General features: G+C 38.2%; 9 protein-coding genes across 9 annotated transcripts; 3 read left to right on the top strand and 6 right to left on the bottom strand.

Moving 5' to 3' along the window:
• Nucleotides 1-448: 448 nt before the first annotated feature.
• On the bottom strand, nt 449-1,978 carry VMA2 (H(+)-transporting V1 sector ATPase subunit B; the record flags this gene model as incomplete). The annotated part of the gene is made up of 1 exon (XM_445210.1): nt 449-1,978. The coding sequence occupies one exon, from the start codon at nt 1,976-1,978 to the stop codon at nt 449-451; it is 1,530 nt and encodes a 509-aa protein (XP_445210.1).
• Nucleotides 1,979-2,477: 499 nt separating this feature from the next.
• ATG14 (Atg14p) lies at nt 2,478-3,572 on the bottom strand (the record flags this gene model as incomplete). Its single annotated transcript, XM_445209.1, has 1 exon — nt 2,478-3,572. One exon carries the CDS (start codon nt 3,570-3,572, stop codon nt 2,478-2,480), a length of 1,095 nt encoding a protein of 364 aa, XP_445209.1.
• A 484-nt stretch (nt 3,573-4,056) lies between these two features.
• Nucleotides 4,057-5,004, bottom strand: OPY1 (Opy1p; the record flags this gene model as incomplete). The annotated part of the gene is made up of 1 exon (XM_445208.1): nt 4,057-5,004. The coding sequence occupies one exon, from the start codon at nt 5,002-5,004 to the stop codon at nt 4,057-4,059; it is 948 nt and encodes a 315-aa protein (XP_445208.1).
• A 560-nt stretch (nt 5,005-5,564) lies between these two features.
• Nucleotides 5,565-6,737, bottom strand: SHE3 (She3p; the record flags this gene model as incomplete). Its single annotated transcript, XM_445207.1, has 1 exon — nt 5,565-6,737. The coding sequence occupies one exon, from the start codon at nt 6,735-6,737 to the stop codon at nt 5,565-5,567; it is 1,173 nt and encodes a 390-aa protein (XP_445207.1).
• Nucleotides 6,738-7,067: 330 nt separating this feature from the next.
• CCZ1 (Ccz1p) lies at nt 7,068-9,107 on the top strand (the record flags this gene model as incomplete). The annotated part of the gene is made up of 1 exon (XM_445206.1): nt 7,068-9,107. The coding sequence occupies one exon, from the start codon at nt 7,068-7,070 to the stop codon at nt 9,105-9,107; it is 2,040 nt and encodes a 679-aa protein (XP_445206.1).
• Nucleotides 9,108-9,458: 351 nt separating this feature from the next.
• AGP2 (Agp2p) lies at nt 9,459-11,786 on the bottom strand (the record flags this gene model as incomplete). The annotated part of the gene is made up of 2 exons (XM_445205.2): nt 9,459-11,237; nt 11,784-11,786. 2 exons carry the CDS (start codon nt 11,784-11,786, stop codon nt 9,459-9,461), a joined length of 1,782 nt encoding a protein of 593 aa, XP_445205.2.
• A 474-nt stretch (nt 11,787-12,260) lies between these two features.
• HSL7 (protein arginine N-methyltransferase) lies at nt 12,261-14,807 on the bottom strand (the record flags this gene model as incomplete). Its single annotated transcript, XM_445204.1, has 1 exon — nt 12,261-14,807. The coding sequence occupies one exon, from the start codon at nt 14,805-14,807 to the stop codon at nt 12,261-12,263; it is 2,547 nt and encodes an 848-aa protein (XP_445204.1).
• A 688-nt stretch (nt 14,808-15,495) lies between these two features.
• On the top strand, nt 15,496-15,882 carry CKS1 (cyclin-dependent protein kinase regulatory subunit CKS1; the record flags this gene model as incomplete). The annotated part of the gene is made up of 1 exon (XM_445203.1): nt 15,496-15,882. The coding sequence occupies one exon, from the start codon at nt 15,496-15,498 to the stop codon at nt 15,880-15,882; it is 387 nt and encodes a 128-aa protein (XP_445203.1).
• A 718-nt stretch (nt 15,883-16,600) lies between these two features.
• MEC1 (protein kinase MEC1) lies at nt 16,601-23,740 on the top strand (the record flags this gene model as incomplete). Its single annotated transcript, XM_445202.1, has 1 exon — nt 16,601-23,740. One exon carries the CDS (start codon nt 16,601-16,603, stop codon nt 23,738-23,740), a length of 7,140 nt encoding a protein of 2,379 aa, XP_445202.1.
• Between the last annotated feature and the right edge of the window lie 326 nt (nt 23,741-24,066).

Genomic DNA, 24,066 nt, shown 5'->3' with positions numbered 1-24,066 from the left:
AGGGGATCGGTGATTATATGTTTATCGCCGTGGGAACTCTTTGGCAGTGCCGTCTTTGGCAGTGCTGTCTTTGGCAGTGCTGTCTTCACTATGCTGTATCTCCGCTTTCCAACTAGGCCCAATTGAGTTATCCAGGGTCTTCACATGGGGGGAGGGGAAGGGCAAGACTATATATATGTGTAGATTTCTTATCTGGCAAATTGGATCCTCCCCTTCGAAGGTATCCAACTGGGGTAAGGAAATCATGGACTCGGTGTTGACTTTGCGTTTGATTGCTGCTATATTCGTGGTCATCGGTGTGGTGCTCATGTTCTTTGAGACCGGCTTGGCCATCGAGCAATAGTTCTATGTACTGCTTTATATTATATAGCTTTGAGCACAAAATATATTTCGTTTCGAATACAAAAAAATAACAACTAATGTATATATACCTTTTGAAGGAGTGCTTCTAGATCAGGGACTCTTCTCTTTGGTCTGGGTCCTGCTCGTCGGCCTCGGCCTCTTCGACCTCCCTGGATCTGTCGTAGAACTCGTCCAGGATCTTAGGCGAGATTCTGTTCAGCATCTCCTTGGGGTAGATACGTAGCAAGGACCACGCCTGGTCTAGAGACTCAAACACAGTTCTGTTCTCGTACGCACCTTGGCTGATGAAGGTCTTCTCGAACTTCTCCAGGAACTCCAACGACAGCTTGTCCTCGATGGACAGAGCCTCTTCACCAACGACGGCCTTCATGGCGGCGGCGTCCCTACCGATGGCGTACTTGGCGTACAGCTGGTTCGAGACATCACCGTGGTCCTTTCTGGTCATACCTTCACCAATGGCAGACTTCATTAATCTACTCAACGATGGCAACACATTGATAGGTGGGTACACACCCTTGTTATATAGTTGACGGTCAACACTGATCTGGCCCTCGGTAATATAACCAGTCAAATCCGGAATTGGATGCGTGATATCATCGTTAGGCATAGTCAAGATAGGAATCTGGGTAATCGAACCGTTACGCCCTTCAACACGACCAGCTCTCTCGTATATGGTGGATAAATCTGTGTACATGTAACCTGGATAACCTCTTCTACCTGGAACTTCCTCTCTGGCAGCAGAAACTTCTCTCAATGCATCGGCATACGATGACATATCTGTTAGAATCGTTAAAACGTGTCTCTCTGTTTGGTATGCAAGGTATTCAGCGGTGGTTAGCGCTAGTCTAGGTGTGATAATTCTCTCAATGGTTGGATCGTTGGCCAAGTTCAAGAATAACGACGTCCTCTCCAATGAACCATTCTCTTCAAAATCTTGCTTGAAAAATCTGGCTGTTTCTAGGTTAACACCCATGGCAGCAAACACAATGGAGAAATTCTCTTCATGACCATCATGAACATCCTTTGTAGGTCTAACCAGGCCAGCTTGCCTACAAATTTGCGCAGCAATTTCATTGTGAGGCAGACCAGATGCAGAGAAAATAGGAATCTTTTGACCACGAGCAATAGAGTTCATGGTATCAATCGCAGAAATACCTGTCGAAATCATTTCTTCTGGGTAAATACGAGCATATGGGTTGATAGGTGAACCGTTGATGTCAAGATAATCTTCAGCGAAAACCTTTGGACCGTTATCAGTAGGTCTACCAGAACCATCGAAAATTCTACCCAATGTGTCTTCAGACACTGGAATTCTCATGTTTTGACCTGTGAATTCCACAGTGGTCTTCTTAACATCAATACCGGATGTACCTTCAAAAACTTGAACAATGGCACGATCGCCTCTAACTTCCAGCACTTGACCTTGTCTGATAGAGCCATCTGGCAGTGTCAGATTGACAATTTCATTATATCTTGGGAACTTCACACGTTCTAGAATAACCAATGGACCGTTGACACCACTGACTGTATTATATTCAACACGAGGGTCAATCTTAAAACCGTTCTCAACAGCCTTCTTGTTTAACTCAAACAATTCCTTATCTGAGATAGTCATTCTTGCTCTGTTTTGTAAAGTTTATACTCAAAAACACCTCCTTGTTCCGCTAGTTGCTATTATCAAAACAGTGATCCTTTGAACTGACACCTTTTTGATATTTCAATATTATTCCTTCCGAGCAATTTGCACCGCTACTTGGGTAAAAATGGGCTGTCTATGTATACCTACTTTCAGGATCTAGATGGCAATTTCAAAAGTCAACTATTTTTTCACTAAAACAAACGCTAATTGGAATTAGGAATGGTGTTTCTTCTTATCAAACCTTAAACCAATATCAGTTGCTATATTCCAATTCCTGGCTAAGTTTTGGGTTTCCTTAGAGGGCCTCCTTGGTTCTGGTCGTATCGTAAAACAACTGGGAAAGAACTAGCCATAACGGTTACGTGCTTAATGATGATTCCTACAATGACTATAGAAAGATATAAGATATTTCCCTCCCATTGTTTTCCAGGATACAAGTATAGTAGATTACGGTTACTTAATATACTTTATATATTTAACCTACAATATACCATCTATCACTAACTTCGTATTTTTTATCGGTAGGCGGCTCTAATTTTTTGTGATCCTTGAGCAATACTTCTTCCTTTTCAGCACCCAGTGATGAGCACACTATATCTACTAAACGGTCAGTACTCCATTGGATATTTTTGGCCCCACTTTTAGTGTCTATGGGTATTGACATTGCCATGTGGTAGAACAGGCCATCTATATCGTACTGATCAAGGATCCATGCATAGTCAATGTTTTGTTTCCGTTCATCGATAAGCTTTGAGCGTGTCATAACAACAAGTATCATTTGTATCAGTTTTATCAAAACTTGTAATAATTCTGGTGCGTTGCGTTTAAGCTTAGCGCTGTGACCTTGGAGAGACAGCATTTCATCTTCGTGAACAAACATCGCAGAAGGATATTTAATACAGTAAATGTGTTCTAGCAAGTTCATATATTGTATAAGCTTTCGAAGTGAACCTTCTATTAAGGGAAGAGGAAGTCGATTAAAGTTCTTCAATGAAATGACGGGCTGATACGATATAGTGAATGGTATATCATGAGAGTCTCTTTTGCGGATTGAATACCATTTGTTTAGCATAGCTAATTTCTCTGATCTAGTTTGTATACTTAGCCTCTTAGCAATTTCAAGTTTATCCTGAAGTTGTTTCTGGGCTTTCAATATGGTCTGCGGGTCAGTGAACCTGTTTTGGTTCTTGGGTGGGCCATTAATTAAAGATCGTAACTCGGCAATATATCGACTTTTCTCCTTGATCCTACGATCTTGTTGAGAGATCTTGTGTTTAATCTTGTTGTTCTGTCTCTCCTTCCTCAGTACTTGCACTTTGCCCAAGCGTTCCTTTAATATTTGAACACCTATATTGCTCTCTAACTGTTCGCCATTTCTAATATTCGTGTTAAGCTCATCATCAACTTCTTCCAAATACTGGTCAACTTTATTTCTAAGTGCGTTATTTATCTTCCCTAATATGTAGAGGTCAAACTTTAACCTGATCAATAAATCTGGACTAGAATTGATGCAGTGGGCACAATAAAAGACGTGAGACTGAGTTTCACAGATTGGGCATTGCATTCCCATATAATCATAACTAAAGAAACCCCTAACTCAATAGGAATATCTTGTTGTCGCTACTGGGAAGTATAATGTATTGACTTTGATACTTTAAAAGACTTGTAGTTCTGATATTTAATACCGTGATTAAGGTATGCCCTTGAAGAAGACTTAATTGTTTTCAAGAAAATTAACATTTTGGTGAAAATTCCTTAGTACATGAACGTTTGCCAAAAGGAAAGAACATTAATGAATTTTAAATTGTGATAATACAAACCAAAGCTAGTCATTGACATTACCTATTATTTACTCTATTGATGATATTTAGCTACTTTAACCCTCCCTAAAGATATCTGAAGTTATATATATAAGTCATTTGTTTCATATTTCTCATCTTGTATAAATATAAGCTAACAATTGTAATGAAAGCTAGCTTTTACATCCGAGAGACACCGTATTGGATAAAAAAAAAAATTAAACTTGATTAATTATTAGATTAGAATATAGTCATTTATTTCGAAACTGTCTTTCTGCTTGCTAGAATTACACTTTTAATATTAACAATCCAGTCAATCATCAACTGCTCGGTCTTAGCTTTGAATTTGATTCGATGGTTGACACTGATTAACGAAAATACTGGCTGTAGATCCTTAGATTCATACTCAACGCAATCTATTACATTTACCAGATCAAATTGGTTTTTGAGATTACCCGTTTTGATAGAATAAAGTTTGATACATCTATTTGATAATTCAACTTTGAATTTTTTCCATTTACGTCTGTTAAACCTCGTCTTTATCCTTGCATACAATGTAGTTGACATAATGACGTGTTCAGGCTTCTGTGGATCGTACTTTTCAAAGAATTTTCTATCTTCTTCTGAAATCTTGCTTCCTAACGTAGAGCCGTTGTTATCTGGGGTTGTCGGCGAAACATGAGCAAATTCCAGATATAATTCGCCTTCATCGTCATCTTCGTCGTCCTCGTCTTCGTTTTCATCTATTATTGCATGCTGGTTAGTATTCTCATCAGCAAATCTTGTATCTACTTTCAGATCCCTCTCTTCCATTAATTTCTTAAATCCTTCTTCCCAAAGGTCCAAGATCTTCGGTTCACACTTGAACCTTAGTGTTTTATCCTTGGTGTACACTAACAACGTCTTGTCATTCTTCAGTACACGATAATTTAGTATATCTTTCCTCGGTAGTACATTTATTGCTTCCTTCTCATCTTTGGTCTTATAATAACTGAACTGACCTCTTCTTAGTACACACCAGTAAACATGGTCTCCATGCCTGGGCCACCTCAATGGAGGTGAATACAGGTGCCCATGATGAGATCCAGAGGGTTGTGGATGCTCTTGGTCATTACCTTCTAGTTTCTTACTAAGAGCCGTGGTGCTCAGAGTAGGCTTTTTCTTCAGATATGAACTCACTAACACTTCTTGAGAGTTAACCATGCTGCGGATGCGTCAACTTGGCACTTATGTAGTAGAAAACAGACTTCCAATAACACTTTTACTTTTACCGTTTTCCCAACAAAGATAATTGAACTGATAACCAAATAATCAAATAAATGTGGTACCACAGCTTACAACAATATGAATGTATATAAGCAAAATATTAAGTAGCCACTGCTCAATCTTCAATCCGGGGTCCAAATGTTTAATTTGATAAGCTTTCCATTGTTCTGCAAAGTTGATGTTGTTATTGCTTTTTTCCCACATGAGCGACGCACGGAGGACACATCAACGAGCTGACGGGTGATGATTACGGTTACTAAGTGGATACAACACATAAAGACCAAGAATTTAGGAAAATGCTGTATATTTTAAAATATTTGGAGCTATAGATGCAGGTATGCCTTTGTTTTAAATTTGTGCAGAGGAGGGAAAATGATGAGCCACTACGAGTATATAAATCTAACTAAACGAGGTTAATAAGTGAATGTCACGTCTTTTATGCAATTGAGGATGCTTATGAAGGGGGCATATGATTGGGAAGTTCTTTCTTTGCCAAATTATCTCTTTGATTTTACACCCGGAAGTACACTATTCTTAGGTTTGCCAGCGCTAGAACTAGCAACATCTGGTATTTTGAATCCTTGTTGTAACATAGGAGAAGTGATACCGTAGAAACTTGCCCTCTTGGATGCGTCAGGCGTTGGCTTCCTGAATCTGCTTCTCTCCATAACCATGTTGGGCGTCCTGTTTCTTGTGGTCTGTGGAAATTGCTTTACAGGTATATCCATCTTCTCACATAGTTCTGTGAGCTCTGATTTAAAGCTAGAGTAATGCTCAGTGATTGACTCAAGATGAACCTTTGTGGAAAGATCATTCCATTTAGTTTCAAGCTCCTCGATAGCCGTTTCGTTCTCAAGTTTCCGTGAAGTCACTTCTTTTTCGAGTACAGAGTGTGCATCCAATATATCATCAAGCTTTTGCTTTTCATCTGAATTATAATGGCCTATCTTACTTTCCACCATATCAAGATTGTTCCGTACTGCTTCAATTTCATCATTACAAGCTTGCTTATATTCCTCCTGTAAACTTTGTAAGATATTTTTCCTTATCTTTGATTTTGCATACTGACCTCTCAAGCTACCTAGTGACTTTGACAATTCCTTGTAATCAGAAGCCAGCTTTGAATTCTCGGTAGTTATTTGCTCATATTCCTTTTTGATTGCAAGTAAATTGTTATCACATTCCTTTAACTCAGCAGTTTTATCCTCGAGTGCAGTATTTATCTCTCTGTTGTGTACCTGCAACTTGGATACTGTCTCAGACCATTCTGCTTCGCGGTCAACTGCGTCCTGTAATTTCTTCAGTACTTCTTGATACTGACTTGTGAGTTGTAAATTCGTATTACTTAGAGTATCCACCTGGACATTCAGTGATTCTATGACTTTTGATGAAATATTGGAACCCCCACCACCAAAACTGGCTGAAGGCAAGGTGGATGCATCAGCCTTCGCTGAGTCTCCATCGTTATTACCACTGCTACTAAAACTTAGCGGTGTGCCTCTTGCATTCGCAGACCATATATCTCGTTCATTATCTGTTCCATACACTGACCCACTAGTGCTGTTCCTTGTATCCTCATTCTCGAAGTCAAATCTGTTAGGAGATTGCATATTCATCACATGCAAGTTGTACTGCTGGCCCAGCTTTGTGGGCGAAGTATTCTCTGCCATTCTTACAGCTCTCCTAAAGTAGCCAGTATATTCAACAGCCGCGATGCGTTGAATGCTTCTTTTGAAGTATTACTATACTTAAACCATAACACTGCGAAATATCCTAATTTTCGATGATTTTTTTTCAGTTGCTCTTATTTTTCAAGCTTGATCGCATCGCGTTGCCTGTAATATGCTTATGGGGATCATTAAAGGTGAGGAATAGTCACAGTGTAATTGATACACAGCCACTAATCAATTGCTGTTCCCACTTAAGATAAACTGAATATCAAGGAATGATTAATAATCCTCAGGGCTTTAGAGGAGCAGCTTGATAGAGAAACAAATACAATGTCACAAAGCCAGAGCCATGGGTCAGGTAGTCCTTTAAAGTACGTTATTGTGTTCAGACCTGGCGAAAATAAAGGTGAACAAGAAGATTCGGTGGTTAGTGAACAGTTGTTACTACACCATGCGTTTGAAGACACAGAGCTAATCACATTAAGCGCGAAACTAGGCAAAATCGGTATAATACAGGCCCTATGGACCCTGTCAGAAGATACAAATGATACTTGCAAGATTATAGAGACAGAGCAGGAGACAATGATCACAATTAAAGTTGAGGGTGAATTTTATATTACACTTGCTATAGGAGTTGATCCCGATTTACTAGCTATTCCCAATCCGATTTTTGAAGGTCACCTGTGGAATTGCTACCATTTCTTTACTATTAAATATGGAGATTTTACTTCCTTTGAGAAACATGTATTAACAGATTTACTAAATGAGCACTTTGTGTCTTTCTGGAATGATTTATACCGGAAACCAGAGTCACTAACCAGAAATTTCCTTCAGTATCTATGCCATGATTTCTACAAAGTAGCTGATCTCGATCCCAACGGCGACAAGCAATGGGAAGCCACTATCATCCAAGATTTACTAGTGCAAACTGAAAACTATTTGGGAATTAAAGATATTCTAGTGTATAATATTCCCTCAACAGAAAGTACGTACGTTGGCAAATGCAAATACGGTTTGATAAGGAATTTTTGTAACGAGTTTGAAGATCTTGGTCATTTCTCAAATTGGTTACAACATATTCATACTGTCTTTGGAAAGATATCTAGTCATGTGTTAGCTGAGAATGTTCATTATGAACTACATAGTGGCCAACTTGAACAAACAAACTCTGATGGGATCAGAGATGGCAATGACTTAAATCTTTCAGACAACAACAACGAAACTGATAGTAATACATTTTCTCAGTTATCTACCAATTTTATGCATAATCTAACATTACCAATAACATTTGCATATGATGCCATCCAAGAGGTTGGAAATACCACAGGAATAAATAATAGCGTCTCTTTATTTATGAACTATCTCCCCAAATGGCAAAATAACTCTACAGCATCAGAAAACGAAAAAAACAAAACAAAAGCAAGATATGGCTATCTTATATCTCCATTAGCATTCGATTCGCTACCAAAATCATATAAATTAAAAAAAATGCATCTTAAGTTTAACGGTGAAGAGAGAAAACCTTACCACGTATTGTTTTGGTATTATAATGATGTCCTTGTTGTAATAATATGTAATGAGAGTTTTGATAGTATATGGAGTAAGGAATATCTGAATGAACTAAACAAGCATCTGGAAAATTCAATTAAGACTCTCTATGATCAAAATCTTTATGATTTACCCAATACTGATAATCATTCAAATAAGAAGAATGATATCCTAAATTTTGCATACCTAATCACCGACAAGAAAAGAAATAAACTTTACAGTTCATTTCCAGATTTGTCTTGGTTCAATGAACAGCAAGAGACATTATATAGAACAACTTTGGAGCTGGTTTCCAATGGCCTCGAACAGCTACGCCCACAAATAACTGCTAATGAGTTAAGCATAACAACAATAGACTCCAATAAGCAATGGGGTTTAGATATTATGGGTAATATATTGAGTATGTTACCTAGTAACTCTCCCGTTCCTGTAACAAAAGATGCCTCTATACCATTGATGAAGAAACTGAACTTTTTAGATAAATTGAATGAGAAAGTACTACGGGATATTAGCATTGAAACTTTAAGAGCAATTGAAACTCTATCTCAGTCGATAAACTCTAATATTCAAGAGGAAAAATTACTTAAAACAAGTGATGGGATTTTATTGTACATACGAAACGATTGTAACAACCTGACAATCATACTAAAAAACTGGATTCAAGACACTAAGCATCAAACTAGAGCTCTCAAATATAAAAATCATACATTGAACTCATACTCTACAAGCATTGAGGACAGTAATCTATTCAAAAATCTTGGACCAGATGTGATCAGCTGGTATAGTGAATACAAACAAATTTTACAAGATGATTCTTCATAGAATGATACTCGATAGCATACTAGTCGCATCTTCTTTATGTAGCGCATTTCTAAAAGCATTTTTCATAGCCATTATAAATCTAAGATTATGACTGTTTTGTGAACATGAATCTAATTCTTATTCATTATTTGTGCCACTCTTCTACCAACTAATAGGATTAAAATATTTTGATGCTGAAATTATAATATATACTCATATATAAATATGTATATGCATGCCGCTAAATACAGACTAATGACAAATAAAAAAACATGATAGCTGCTTTTAAGAATACCAATAAAACCATAAACCATTTTAGAAAAATTAAAATAAAAATTTGGTGCCGAGTAATTTACAATGTAAATAATTTTATCATGCTTCGTCATAATAATAATACTTGAACTTGTCAAATGAGTGCTCAAGTTCATGCTGTTCAATTTCCTTTAACTCAGGAACAAAATCGATTGAATTGGGAGATTTAACAGGATCCTTACCCTTATACCAAATAAATTTGGTAAATACGTAGATACCGATATCAAGGAACACCATCAAATAGCAGAATATGAAATCTCTTCCATTCCACAACTTTGGGAAAAACACTGTATAACCTTGTAGTAAGATCATAATCAACACAGATACCAATCCAACGATGACCGTATAAGGTTGCCACCATGACTTGAAAGGTAATTCAGGCAGTCTTTCCTTCTGAGTCATGTATGCCCTTCTAAAGAAGAGATAAATGACACATAGGAAAACAAAATTTATCAATTGTGAAGCAGTGATCAAATTAATCAACCAGTTCAACACCACAGCACTATTGGAGTTCAATTGTAGCAAACTTAATAAAGCCCAGCATAGGGACACACCAACAGCATAGATAGGAACACCATACTTGTTACATTTGGTGAATATTTTAGGAGCATAACCATCCAGAGCCATACCATACAAAGTTCTCGAGGAACAGTAGGTGTACGCATTACCTGCCGAGAAAGCAGCCGTGATTAAAGCGATGTTGACAATATCTGGAAGTACTCTTATCTGCAAGTTGTTCATGGCGATAACGTATGGAGATGAGCCTGCACCTGGTCTTGCCTCATTGATAGCTGCAGTCAACGCACTATCATTTGGTGAACAAACGATACCGACACATAAACAACTTCCCAAGAAGATCACGGTCAATCTCACAAAGACCTGTTTGAAGGCCTTGGGCAAAACCTTTCTTGGCAGTTTAACTTCACCTGCCAACATTGAGATGTACTCACCACCAGCGATGGTAAATGCAGCCTGGATCAAACACGTTAGGAACCCTTGGAAATAGCCTGCCGATTTGCCCGCACCTTCGTTACCGTCTGGGAAGTACTTTTTGAAGGGGGACTCTCCGTAGTACCTGAACCCGTAACGGTCGTGCTTGGGGTTACCACCAAGCATGGTGATGAAAGTGAAGCAGAAGAGGCCCACAGCCAGTATGATCTTGAAAGACGCAAGCCAGAACTCCATCTCACCGTAGTACTTCACAGCGCACACAGAGATCAGGACGTAGAGCACAACCTGTATAACCAAGGGTATGGCGGGACTGTAGTCATCCCTCCAGTAGTGTATAATGGTGTTTACCGAGACTATCTCGTAAGGTATCTGCACACACTCCAGGAACCAGAAGTTCCAACTGGCGGTGACACCTAGGGACTCATCCACACATTTCTTAGCGAGTCTCAGGAACGGCGAGCTCACAGGCATGAAGGAGACCATCTCCGCCGTGGACACCGTGATGCACAGGATTGGTATGCACCAAAGCGCGAACGCCAGCAGCAAGTTGGCGGGCCCGCCCCTGTACAAAGGCTTACCGATGGCGACAAACAGCGCGGTACCGATGACACCAGATATCGCAATGAACTGGACGTGTCTGTTTAACAGCTTCCTGTGTGTGCTGGTGCTCTCTATCAGCTGAGTCCTCGAGTCATTACTGCTCCTCTCGTCTTCGTCAAAAGAGATCGATCGAGTCACGTCATCGCTCTCGAAGAACCTCTCCTCTATACCTTCTTCGAACGCACTGTTCTTGATAACCGATGGGAACTTGTCATCGATCTTAGACATTTGTATATGAGCATGTAGCGGAGTTTCCAAAAAAAATAATATTATCCTTTGTATCGACTTCTTTTCTTTTTAAATTTATTATTTCAAGTATTAAATTTCAAATACAACTTAAACGATATATTCAAATATACTCTTCTAAACAGTTATTTGCAAATTTTATTCCTATGTCAAGTTAGTTACAAGCGCAACAGAACCACCATTACTAAGGGCACTCACAACTCTGGGCAATATAGTACACCATCGCTTTATATATCATTTGGAAGAAACTTCCGGCTGGCAGTCTACTTCACGAAGGAGGGGGTGGTCTCACCAGAAAGTTGTACCAAAGTCCCACTACAATCCCACTATCGTCCTAATACAGACAGCTCTTCCCCCCCCACACACACAACCAGTGCCAGAACCGAACTGCAAGAGGTCCGCTATCGCTGTGTTGTCAGAATACCATAGGTAAACAAGTTGGCTGCGAAGAGAGAGAGGGAGAGAGAAGCTGGGTAACACCAAAGTGGTACGTGTTTTTCTGTGCAGACCCAGAATCCAGGAAAATCTTGGTCCGAGAAGCGAGAAGGGGAGGGGTGGTCACACAAGACAGCAACACAAGCAACTCACCATCAGCTCTGCCCCAGCTCTGCCCAGCTTTCATACGTAGCACAGGTAGCACAGGTAGCACCGGCTGCACAGAGATAAGAGCGGCCGGGACTCTGAACGGGCGCGGGCGGTGCAGGAGGATGATTCAACTCCTGAGCACAGAGACACCCGCACTGAACCCAATAATTTAAACTTATAAAATTGAAGTGGGGGAGGGGGGGATGGAAAAGGCAAATTAGAGCAATTGGAAGGAGGGGCACTGTTTTCAAGTGTGTGCCCCCCGCCTCGCTCCTGCATGGAAGCTGTTCTGGGGATGTGGTGAAAGCTGTGCGGACCCTTTCGCTTTGAAATGACGTAATTTTACTTAGAATAGGTATACACTATCTATTATAATGGGGTCTTATGTCGGTGACAGTTCTAAGAAATGATGTCATTTACAGTTTTACGTTTATAAATATATTATGCGAGACGTTAAGTGTTGGATTCTCTGCATCCATTTTATCTCAACTCAATTCTGCTGCATCGACCACGCGAATTGTGCAACATAGTTACCCCGGTTTTGACTCTGATATGTACCTCTTTCTCTTTCTCTTTCTCTATCTCTTTCTCTTTCTCTATCTTCTCTTGTGGCTCGTTGCCGATATCATAAGCTGGCACAATTGCCTCTGTCGCTCTATGCAGGTCATTTACGCTTGTCCAGCCGTTGGTCCAACCGTTAATCTGGTTATTCGTGTCGCCCTCTTCAAAATCCTGGTGGTGCATCTCTTCGTTGTCAATTGAAACACGCCCAGAGTAGAGCTTCTGTTGCTTATCAAAGGGACTACTGTTACTTATCTTGCGCTTCGAGAGCGGCTGAGCGTCTTTCGACTTGTTCGCACTGAAGGTCCAACCTGGCGCATACGGGTGTGGACTGGTCACTCGCTTGGACTCCTCCTGTGTGACATTGTGTGCATTGTTGTTCGGTGTAATGACTTCCATGGTTGCGTCAGAGGCAGTCGATGTCGATGTTACTACCATATACACATACGATTCAAGAGACCATTCATACCACGTATACTTGCCATTGTGGCGCCGTGACATCATCACAGACAGCTCGGTGTCATCGCTTACCAACAACGGTTGGGACAATGGGAAAATCATCGGTGACCACGATGTTAGCCCCGGTGTCTTGTCTATCTTCTTGAAATAGTACTTGTTGTCATTTGTATGTGCACTCTTATCAGGTGTAGAGTGAAGGGCCTCGCCTTCATGGTTGTTTTTACTCTGAGGTACGCGGACGATTGTCCCTTCTGGTACTATTGACAGAATTACGTCTCCATACAACACAGCAGAGAAATACCCAATCAAAGCATTAACCTCGGCACGATGCTTGATCTTAAACTCTGAGACTATGTCATGTTGCAAGTTACTGGCTTCAGACATTGGATGCGAGAATGTCCACAACTCGTTCACCTTTGACGACAATGTCTGATATGGTATGTTATGCAACACCCATGGTTGCTGTGTGACATTGACATGTAAATCCTGTTTACACATCTTCTGCAGCTGCATGTCCAAAACGGGACATGCAATGGGTGCTATATATGAACTGTATGATTGCGGAATGTACACTGTCTCCTTCTGCGAATGGTACTTTTGCAGTGATAGTAGACACTCCGGTGACAATTCGTTACATCCGAAAGATCCCAGCAACTCAGATATACATAGATCCACCTTTGTCCTTTGAGATTCGGCCATGTTGATTTGCCAATTTTGTATATCCTCATTAATTAACGTGACTCTATTCTGCCACTTATCAAAGTTCCTCTTTTGTAAGTACAAGTAAGCACGAGAGTTCTTCTCGATGGCAATTACTCGACATTCAGAAAGGATACTCAATTCTTGTAATACTTTAAAGACGCGATCTACTAATGGACCACGACCTGCACCTGCTACTAAAATTGTAATAAAACTGCTTCCTCGGTTCTTCCATATCTTTGTGTTCTCTAGTATCGCATCTTTAATGGCAACCTCGTAGAGATCATATTTGACAATGTCTTCTTCAAATAAAGCGTATGTTTGATTGCTTAGGTCCTCACTATGTGGTTTTAGTTGGGGCAAGATTCTCGGTTCGGCCAGTTTCTCGCATGCTTTTAGCATCTTACTCATATTTTGTAAAATTAGCTTATCTCCCTTTTTCAGTATAAAATTGATGTAGTTTATAAATGATGCTTTACCACCTTTGACATCGTTGGCAAACTTCTCAAGCCCATGCATTATGATGCACAGTTCATTTTGACCAAGCATATTTCTACCATTTATTTCCTGGAATCTGAAAATTATGTTTTGATTATATTTTTGTAGTACTGGGAAGCCATGCTGGTTGGTAACAAATATAGAAGACGACAACAAAAGACAAGAGACAGGCTCTGTAAGCCATCTCTCTAGGACATGTGTTGGCGTTTTATTTTTCGGAAGTGCCAAGGACACCGTCAAACACTCATGGGCACCACATAGATTTTTTATTGTGTTCCAAAGCTCCCATGTGGCCAAAGGATCACTCAATTCACAGAGCGGTAGCGATATCGATAAAGTCAATTGCGGCATCTCGGTGACCACGGGATCGTTCAATAAGTCTGCCACCATTCTAGCATATTTCTGTATCTCCAGGACGTTCTTCGGAGGTGCCACTATAAGCTTTGAAACACCTATGAACCTAGAATATTTACATTCATTCAATAGGACCTGGAATGCCACATCTCTCAGCACTGGATCAGCGGTCTCTAGGTCCAGCCACGAGGCCAACAGACCAATGTATTGCTTCGGGTCGTCATTGAAAGGCGGTATACCAATTTCCTGCAGCTGCGGTTCAGGCACATCTATCGAGTAGTGGTCCAGCGGATCACCACTCTTGCGATTCTCACTGATCACACGGCTCACTATCTCCCTATACCGTCCGTTAGTCACGGGAGCCAGTATATAATCAACATCATCCTTCAAGTCCGTCTCCGTACCATTGACAGTGCCAACCATGGGCTTAACACCAACAAACACATTGCTCTTCATTAGCCCTATATATGTTTCGCCCAAAACTAATTCAACTATACAAATACCAGCTTCTATAGTATCTCCTAGGAAATAACCAAGACCGAAAAAGAGAAAGAGTGTCTAGCAGAATTGCCCCTATTACCGTCTGCTCTTTTTATACAAACTCTCAATGTGTATACACTATATAATTTAACATCTCTTGTATGTGTGTATATGCTACTTAGAAATCGGTTATACTATGATTTGAACAAAATTTACTATAATACAGCAGTCAAACACACAGAAACCCCCGCACCAACCCATTTTGAAAAAAAAAGTTTTGAACAAAAAGCAAACTTTGTGAGTTGCGGGTTTAGGGTTCACTAAATATAGATGCTGGAAGCCCTAACTTGTTCTTTGCTGTCTTGCGTCGCTTCGTTGGATTTTCTTCTCAGAGTTGCGTCTGGGAAGGGACGCGTGAAAGCCAGGAAAGAGAGCTTCTCCCCTCGAAAAAGCTTGGTGAACAAATGTGGGTTCCCTGAGCCCTAGGGTTTGGACTTTCCTCCGTATCTTTCACGCGTTCTGGGCGACTTGTGATCAACTGGAACCAGTGTGACGGTGGGAACAACTATGGTACAAGAAGTATTTCAGAGGTAATTTCGATTGTCAGCGTGATATCTAATTTGGATTGTGGTCAAGCCATTAAGGAAAAGATAATAATAGACTGATGTACAATCATTACCATACGTTCGAGGGCCGCAAGCTCACGGAGCAAGAGCGTGCTAGGGTGCTCGAGTTCCAGGAATCCATCCACTACTCGCCGAGATACAGCGACGATACGCACGAATACAGACATGTCATGCTGCCTAAGGCCATGCTGAAGGTGATACCCTCGGACTATTTCAACTCTGAAGTGGGTACTCTGCGTATCCTCACAGAGGATGAGTGGAGAGGTCTTGGGATAACACAGTCCTTGGGGTGGGAGCACTACGAGTGCCATGCACCTGAACCACATATCCTGCTGTTCAAGAGACCACTGAACTATGAGGCAGAATACAGAGCCGCCGCTGCAGCAGCTGCGGCTAGCCAACAACATCAACAGGATAAAGAGTAAGAATAGCAAATACCACTGCTATTGCTAGCATTCGTAAGAGTTTCCAAAGCGAAATAATTACTCAAAAAATTTATAAGAATTTCATTACAAGCATCACCAATATGTGAAAGTCAGGTATAACTGAGGGTAGTTCATTTGAAAGTTTGATAAATCCGAATCTGAGAAATAGAGGTGACAATTCAGCAATGTATGTGCGTATGCTTCCATAACTGTGCGCAACGTACTTCACATACACACTTGTAATTACTATTGTTCCATCATTACTGCTGTCCTAACCCCTCATAGCAACACAATCACGGGCTACCTATTAACCAGTATTTGCTATTTCCTTGCAATAGCATACAGAAAAATGCAATAGCAGTATAAACTCAATACATAATTACATACTAATGAACATAAACATGCATTTACAATTGATTTACATAGCTGTTTCATCATGCTCTTGGTCGCTAATGAAGTTAATATACTTGATACTATTATGCTTTCCTTTTCCTATATTATGTCATCTCCGGGTCAAGTGTAACCGAGCTAGCGAAAAAGCACATCTTTTGAATTGACAGATCTCGCACGCTTATAGATAGTATGTCATATAAATACAAAGCAGTTAATAAGCAACTTTACCTTTGACCTACAAAACTAATAAGGTGTACATCGCGTGATTGCTATATTGTTGAAAGGTTGAATCTGAGATCTTTCAAAGCTACTCATTGTTTTATTGATGGAATCACAAATTCGGTACATCGATGAACTTATTGCAGGATTTAATGGATCATGCAAGATAGAAAGAGTTAACGAAGGTAATTGTGCTGCTCAGTCAAGTAACACTGAAGAAAGAAAGTTGATACAGGCGGTGCAGGCGCTGTTGAGAATCCTAAATGACCTTAATCACAACTCTGCAGATCTAATATTTCAAAAATGTCTTGGTGGGTTGGATAGGATCTTGCACCATAATCCATACATCATGGCGTTGTCAATCTCATCAGAAGATAGTGGAAATTTGATGATCATGGATTTAATTGATAAAATGCTAGGCTTAACTGAAAGGTGCTCCTATAACATTCATAGGATGTGGTATATACGAAGAAATATTATTCGGTGGATTACTTCCAGTACAAGATTGTTTGGATCAGATTTTAAACGCATCATTAATTTGAAAATAAAGAAAATACTAAATGAGTTAGAGACTAAATGTAAACTGTTTCTCTTCACACATCAAAATGTAGAACCACAAGAATTCATATCTACATTGACACTATTGCATACAATATTATACTGGATAAGTGCAGATAGCAATAAACTTGGTGATTATTTCTATTGGATACAAGGTTCATCTTCTCTTAATGAGTGGGACTTGCATTTCCAGAAATATATTAGGATAGCCATGTATCTTTTTACCTCGTTTCAAATAAAAATCGATGCAAATAGTTCTTATTTTGAAAAATTTAACCTATTACAGGCCAACTTTATTATGCTGGTTGCTAACTATCAGACTTCTAGGACGCTCTCTGGCGGCTTCAACTCGATAGCTATATCGATACAACATTTAAAGTTTACTTTGGAAGTAATAAGTGAATTTATGAGAAACAGGAGCTTTTTATCGAAAAACGAAACTTTAATAACCAAGTCTTTGCTCAAAATTTACTACCTAAGTGTCTGTAAAGCATCATCTAATAAAAATGACATATTGAGTATATTCTTAGATTACATTCCAGTCGTTGAATGTATAAATTCAAAACATCAATTTAATGAAAATTATGACTCCGAACTAGAGCGTTCTTTATTACTACTATACTTTGATATGAAACGCAGATATGCTGATCCCGATGAATTACAGTTTATAGATTCATTTGATATCTGGTCCCACCCAGATTGTATAGATGAAGTCTCTATTATTACGCAGCCCATTAAGAAAAACAGCAAACAAATTGAGAAACTGCAGAGAAGTATTTTGAAATCATACACTGTAAACATAAAGCAGATTCATTCGTTTCTCTTCAAGGAGTTAAATAGCTTAGAACCAGGTATTCTGGACAGAAACGGGGACCATTATAAGGCTGTTGTAAAGGAAATATCAATATCGATAAAAAGATCACTTAAAATAAGAGATTCCAAAAAAATTATAACGTGGCTAAGGGTGCTATCACGCATGGCTTGCATAGAAGACAAGCTTATCAATACTAAACAAAACATCTCAGAGTTTTTTCATACTACTAATGATTTTTGCAATTATTGTGATTCTATTCATGATGGTAATTTCTTGAACAACATTGAACCATCTAGACCACTGGCACAAGATCAATCTGAAATCTTCTCAATGATAAACAAGTACTTCATATTAAACCCTGATTTAAAGAAATTTTCGATGTCAATAAAATGTGGTCTTTTTATTGTTATTGAAAGAATCTTTGCTCATTTTCAACCAACAGCATTAATGAATGAAAACAACCAAATTGCTCCACTATTTTCATTCATAGAAGACTCCTTTATTGATTCAGATAGACATGTTAGATTACTTATATGCAAAATACTCCCACTGTGGAATACTAGCAACCATAACAATTCTGAAGACGAAATGAGCATGCATCTAATACAGTTTCTTCAAAAAGTAAATAGCCCATTATTGTTAGAGACTGTTGTTCTTTCTTGGAGTAAAATAACGTTAACTACTCATGGTGATGTTTTCGATACCCTTCTCCTTAAGTTAATTGACCTTTTCAATTCCAATAATTTTACATTGCATATTATGATGAAGGAGCAATTAATTAGGATGTCCAGTTTATTAAACAAAACACCTTATCAGCTACTTTCTCCAGTTCTTCCCATAATATTGAGACAACTTTCAAAAAACCTAAATGAAAAGAAACTCAGCTTTCAGCGCTTATGTGATCTAGTTGGATACACTGGGAAGGTCATACTGGATATATTCCAGAAATACGTCATACCATATGCTACTGTTCAATACAAGAGCGATGTATTTAGTGAAGTTGCTAAAATTATGTGTGATGATGACACTTCAATGCTTCTGCAACAGAAACACAATTTATTAACTAAAAATAGTAGACAAATATTTGCAGTTGCTTTAGTGAAACATGGCTTCTTTTCATTAGACACTATGGAAACTTTATTCTTAAATCGTGTTCCTTCTTATGATAGAAGATACATCGGGGCATATTTGCCAGACTACAAAACGCTTGCAGAAGTCACTAAGCTTTATAAGAATAACGAGATTACAGATTCATCGGACATCGAGAACGAGAATATGGTTCTTTGTTCTTTGAGATATTTGATAACTAACTTCGAAAGTGACAAACGGCACGGTACAGAATACAAAGACATAAACAAATGGTCGGATAAGAAAGAAAATCAATTTCAAAATAATCTTCAAGATAATATTCTGGGAATATTCCAAGTCTTTTCAAGTGATATGCATGATGTTGAAGGTAAAACTACATATTATGAGAAACTAAGAGTGATTAACGGTATTTCGTTTCTTGTAAAGCACGCCTCGAATAAATGTATTATCTCAGCACTTGCTCAATTGAGTATCTGTCTTCAAAGTGGTTTAGAAATTCCAGAGGTCCGGTATCTTTCAATGAGATGCTGGTTTTTACTTATTCAAAGACTGAATGAAGAGGAACTCACAACTGTTATAGATGCACCAGTAGCATTTATACTCAGGAAATGGCCAACTTTCAATAAAAAACTTCAATTGAAAGCGTTGGAAGTGTTAACAGCTTTAATCAGGACTAAAAATAGCCTATTAATGAAAATGAAGCCATATATTAGTATATCACTCTTATCCAATGAGTCAATACCTATTTTGGATATTGACACGAACTTTTCAAGACAGGCTGCAAGACTACGAAATACAATTGATTTGGTTCCAATATTTGTTAAGAACCTACAGAGTAATAACAAATTTGTCATTGAACAAAACCTCGATGACATAAAATTTCATCTGAAAAGAAGGCAGGGGGAGCTTCTACAATATGACAAATATGGTAATCTACAACTAAATGCAGTTCCTTCTTTAATTGGCGCTCTATTAGAGGTTGCTCATAAATATAGGACTATTGATCATGAGATCTGCAAGAAATGTGCCAAGTGTATTAGTATGGTTGGTGTTCCAGATATTCGAAGAATTGATCTGAGAGGTGATCGAAAGGAAAAATGGAAGGTATTTGACTTCAATGACTACTCAAAAACTACAGAGTTTCTAATATGGCTTATTGATGACATCTTAGTCCCCTCTTTTTGGCAAAGTGAGAATCCGAACAAGCAACTATTTTTTGCTTTAGTAATGCAAGAATCACTAAAATATTGTGGTCTGAGCTCTCAATCATGGGATATAAATGAACCAGATAAATTTCCAGAACAACTTGAACTTTGGAATAAGTTCAATTCCATATCAAAAACCACATTATATCCACTTTTATCATCATTATATCTTGCCCAATCTTGGAAAGAATATGTGCCAATCAAATATCCTTCCTTAAACTTCCGAGATGGTTATAAAACCTGGATAAAAAACTTTACTTTAGATCTATTGAAAACTGGGACTACTGAGGATCATCCGTTGCACGTATTCTCTTCATTGATAAGGGAAGATGACGGATCATTATCCAGTTTTTTATTACCATATATTGCGCAAGATATTATTATCAAGGCACAATCAGGAACCGAATATGAGTCACTTATGGATAATATTCTCATTGAGCTCCAGTCTGTTGTGACATATGAAATTGATGGTCTTAATCATCTTCAAAGAGATTCTCTGAAGATGTGCTACGAAGCTGTTTTCTCAATTTTGGAGTACTGTAAAAAATGGGCTACAATGTTCAGACAAGATTACAATAATGCAAATGGAACGTTCCTAATTAAAGAAGATAAATACTTGAAAATGTTGAAAAGAATAGATTATTTTATAAACTCCATCCCTCTTGATCTTTTAGCGAATAAATCACTAGAAACAAATGCATTCGAGAGGTCGGCGCTTTATCTAGAGGAATGCTATAGGCATAGTGATATCCATGATAGAAATTTAAATAGTACGCTGAAGAGTCTACAAATGACCTATGAAGAAATTGGAGATATCGATTCCATTGATGGACTACTTAAATCTTTCGCCAGCACCAGCTTTGAAACAAAAATTGAAGAACTGCAATATTCTAATAAGTGGCAAATGGCTTTAGAATGTTTTGATATTTTGGCTGATATTACTAAACATGATAGCACAGCACAGATAATGACGAAGTCAATGTTTGATCATCATTTATACAAAAACGTAATTCAAACTGTTCCCAAACTTGTTCCAGATAATATTCAAAAACTAAATGAGAGTAATACAAATTTATTGATAAGAGCTTTAGAATCATCCATTCTAGAAGGCGATCTAAAGAGTATTGAAAAATGGTCTAGTAAAATTGAATTGATGACAACTATAAATGATCCTGAATTGACTTTGCAGTATAATCTTGGAAAAGCACTCCTTTCAATTTCTAAAGGTAATCACATCAAGGCAGGGCAATTCTTAGACAACTGTTATCAAATTACTGGAATTCAATATACTTCGACATCTAACTCAACCACTCTGTTGAAGACACAATCCTTACTGACTAAACTACACGGGCTACATGATTTAAATATGTTAAATTTCAGTAAAGACGACTTTGAACTGCAATCAAATATGCAGCTATTAGATTTAAGGAGAGGAAAAGTGGGTCCTGATTTTGATCCGAATTATTATATCCTATCTATCAGGAAGACTTTTGATAAAATACACAAAAATCCTATAACCAAAACTGATCTTGTAGATACTTACTTTGCTATAGCACAAGAAGCCAGAGTAAATTCGAGATTAGATATTGCATCAAAAGCCTTAATATTTTGTCTCGAAAAGGGTCATCCTTATTCTGAACTTGAGTTTGCAGAAATTTTATGGAAAGATGGGGAGAATGACCGAGCTCTAAAATTAGTTCGTGAAATTAATCAGAAGAACGAGAAATCTAGCTCTGTTTCTGTTAGGAATAAGGCAGAAGTTCTATTGAAGTACACTGAGTGGCTAGACATATCAAATAATTCTGCCTCTGAACAAATTATAACACAATACAAGAACATCTTTGCTCTTGAGCCTGAATGGGAGCAACCGTACTATTCAATTGGTTTATATTTTAGTCGGTTGTTGGAACGCCGGAAAGCAGAAGGATATGTATCTGATGGTAAATTAGAATTCAAATCCATTTCATATTTTTTGCTGGCTTTTGAAAAGAATACTGTCAAAGTGCGAGAAAACCTTCCTAAAGTAATAACATTCTGGCTAGATACAGCTGCTGCTGTTATCACTGAAACATCCCCAAACAGGAATACTATACTAAAGAAAGTAACAACTGACATTTGTAAACAAATTGAAACAGCTATTAGAAATTGTCCAACGTACATATGGTATTCGGTTCTTACACAATTGCTTTCCCGTTTATTACATCCTCACTTATCATCTGCTAAATTAATAATGCACATTCTTCTAAGTCTAGCCGTTGAATACCCTTCACATATTTTATGGCACATATCTGTATTGTGTCAATCTAACTCTTCTAAACGGGTTAAATGTGGTCAAGATATTTTAGAAAAATTTAGAGCACATTCAGACAATCAGGAAGACATTATAAACTCCTCAATTTATCTGACTTCCTCGTTAACTAGAATCTGTTTACAGGAAGTAAAGTCATCGAGTAGTAGATCTGGCCGTTCATTAGTTAGCGATTTTAAGTTCGATGTTAATATTGCTCCTACACCAATGACTGTTCCTGTAAGAAAGAACCTAGAGATGATATCTCCACTTTCTGCAGAGACTATGAAATCTTATCAACCCTTTCGACCAACCGTCTCTATCGCAAAATTTGCTTCATCATACAAGATATTTTCTTCACTGAAAAAACCCAAAAAAATTACTATTATTGGATCGGATGGTATGCTCTATGAAATTATGTGCAAAAAAGAAGATGTTAGACAAGATAACCAATATATGCAGTTTGCAGCCACAATGGATTTCTTGCTAAGCAAAGATTTAGACTCCTCTAAGAGAGACCTAGGAATTACCGTTTACTCAGTGCTATCGTTGAGAGAAGATTGTGGTCTGCTTGAGATTGTTCCTGATGTTGTTACGCTGAGGTCAATATTTACCACAAAGTATGAGAGTAAAAAGATTAAGTATAGCATGAAAGCCCTGTATGAAAAATGGCAAGGGCTTGCGGACGAACTAAAGCCCGTTTTCTTCAATGAGCAAACAAAAAAATTCTCACCTGTGTTACATGAATGGTTTTTGGAAAATTTCCCAGATCCAATCAATTGGTATAGAGCAAGAAATTTGTATTCTCGATCATATGCTGTTATGGCAATGGTTGGTTATATACTAGGACTTGGTGACAGACATTGTGAAAATATTCTGCTGGATATTAAAACAGGTAAGGTTTTACATGTCGATTTTGATTGTCTCTTTGAGAAAGGTGAAAACCTACCTGTTCCTGAAATTGTACCCTTCAGACTGACTCAAAATTTACAAGATGCACTTGGGATTCTGGGAACTGAAGGAACTTTCAAGAAGTCCTCTGAAGTAACTCTTTCTTTAATGAGACAAAACGAAGTTGCTCTAATGAACATTATTGAAACTATTATGTATGACAGAAACATGGATCACTCAATTCAAAAGGCTCTTAGAAAACTGAGAAATAAAATTCGAGGCATCGATCCGCGCGATGGATTGCTGTTGAGTGTCTCGGGCCAAGCTGAGACATTGATCCAAGAAGCTACTTCAACCGAGAACCTCTCCAAAATGTATATCGGATGGTTACCGTTTTGGTGATATTAAATGAAAACATATGGTTATTAGTGTTGATGGTGATCATCATAAAATATAATGATTATGGGATTTCAAATGAAATTAAGATAAATACACTCATTACCTTATTAGTAGCTTAGATAGACGTTTTATATAACACTAATAAGTGAGCGTATATTTATGCTATTAGTCGTTGTATTATTATGTTGCTACATCGTCGTTACTGGCCTATAAAAAGTCAATAATTGAAGAGCAGGATCCATAAGCTTTGTGGCATGATTCCGTTCGAGAGATTTCGTTCGAGGGGTTTCGTTAGTTTGACATTTTCCCCTTATTCTAATAGTTCATGA

Source organism: Nakaseomyces glabratus, chromosome C, assembly GCF_010111755.1.
Source record: "Nakaseomyces glabratus chromosome C, complete sequence".
Classification (NCBI taxonomy): Eukaryota; Fungi; Ascomycota; class Saccharomycetes; order Saccharomycetales; family Saccharomycetaceae; genus Nakaseomyces; species Nakaseomyces glabratus.
Note: the sequence above shows the minus strand (reverse complement) of the source record. Positions and strands in the feature narration are given on the sequence as shown.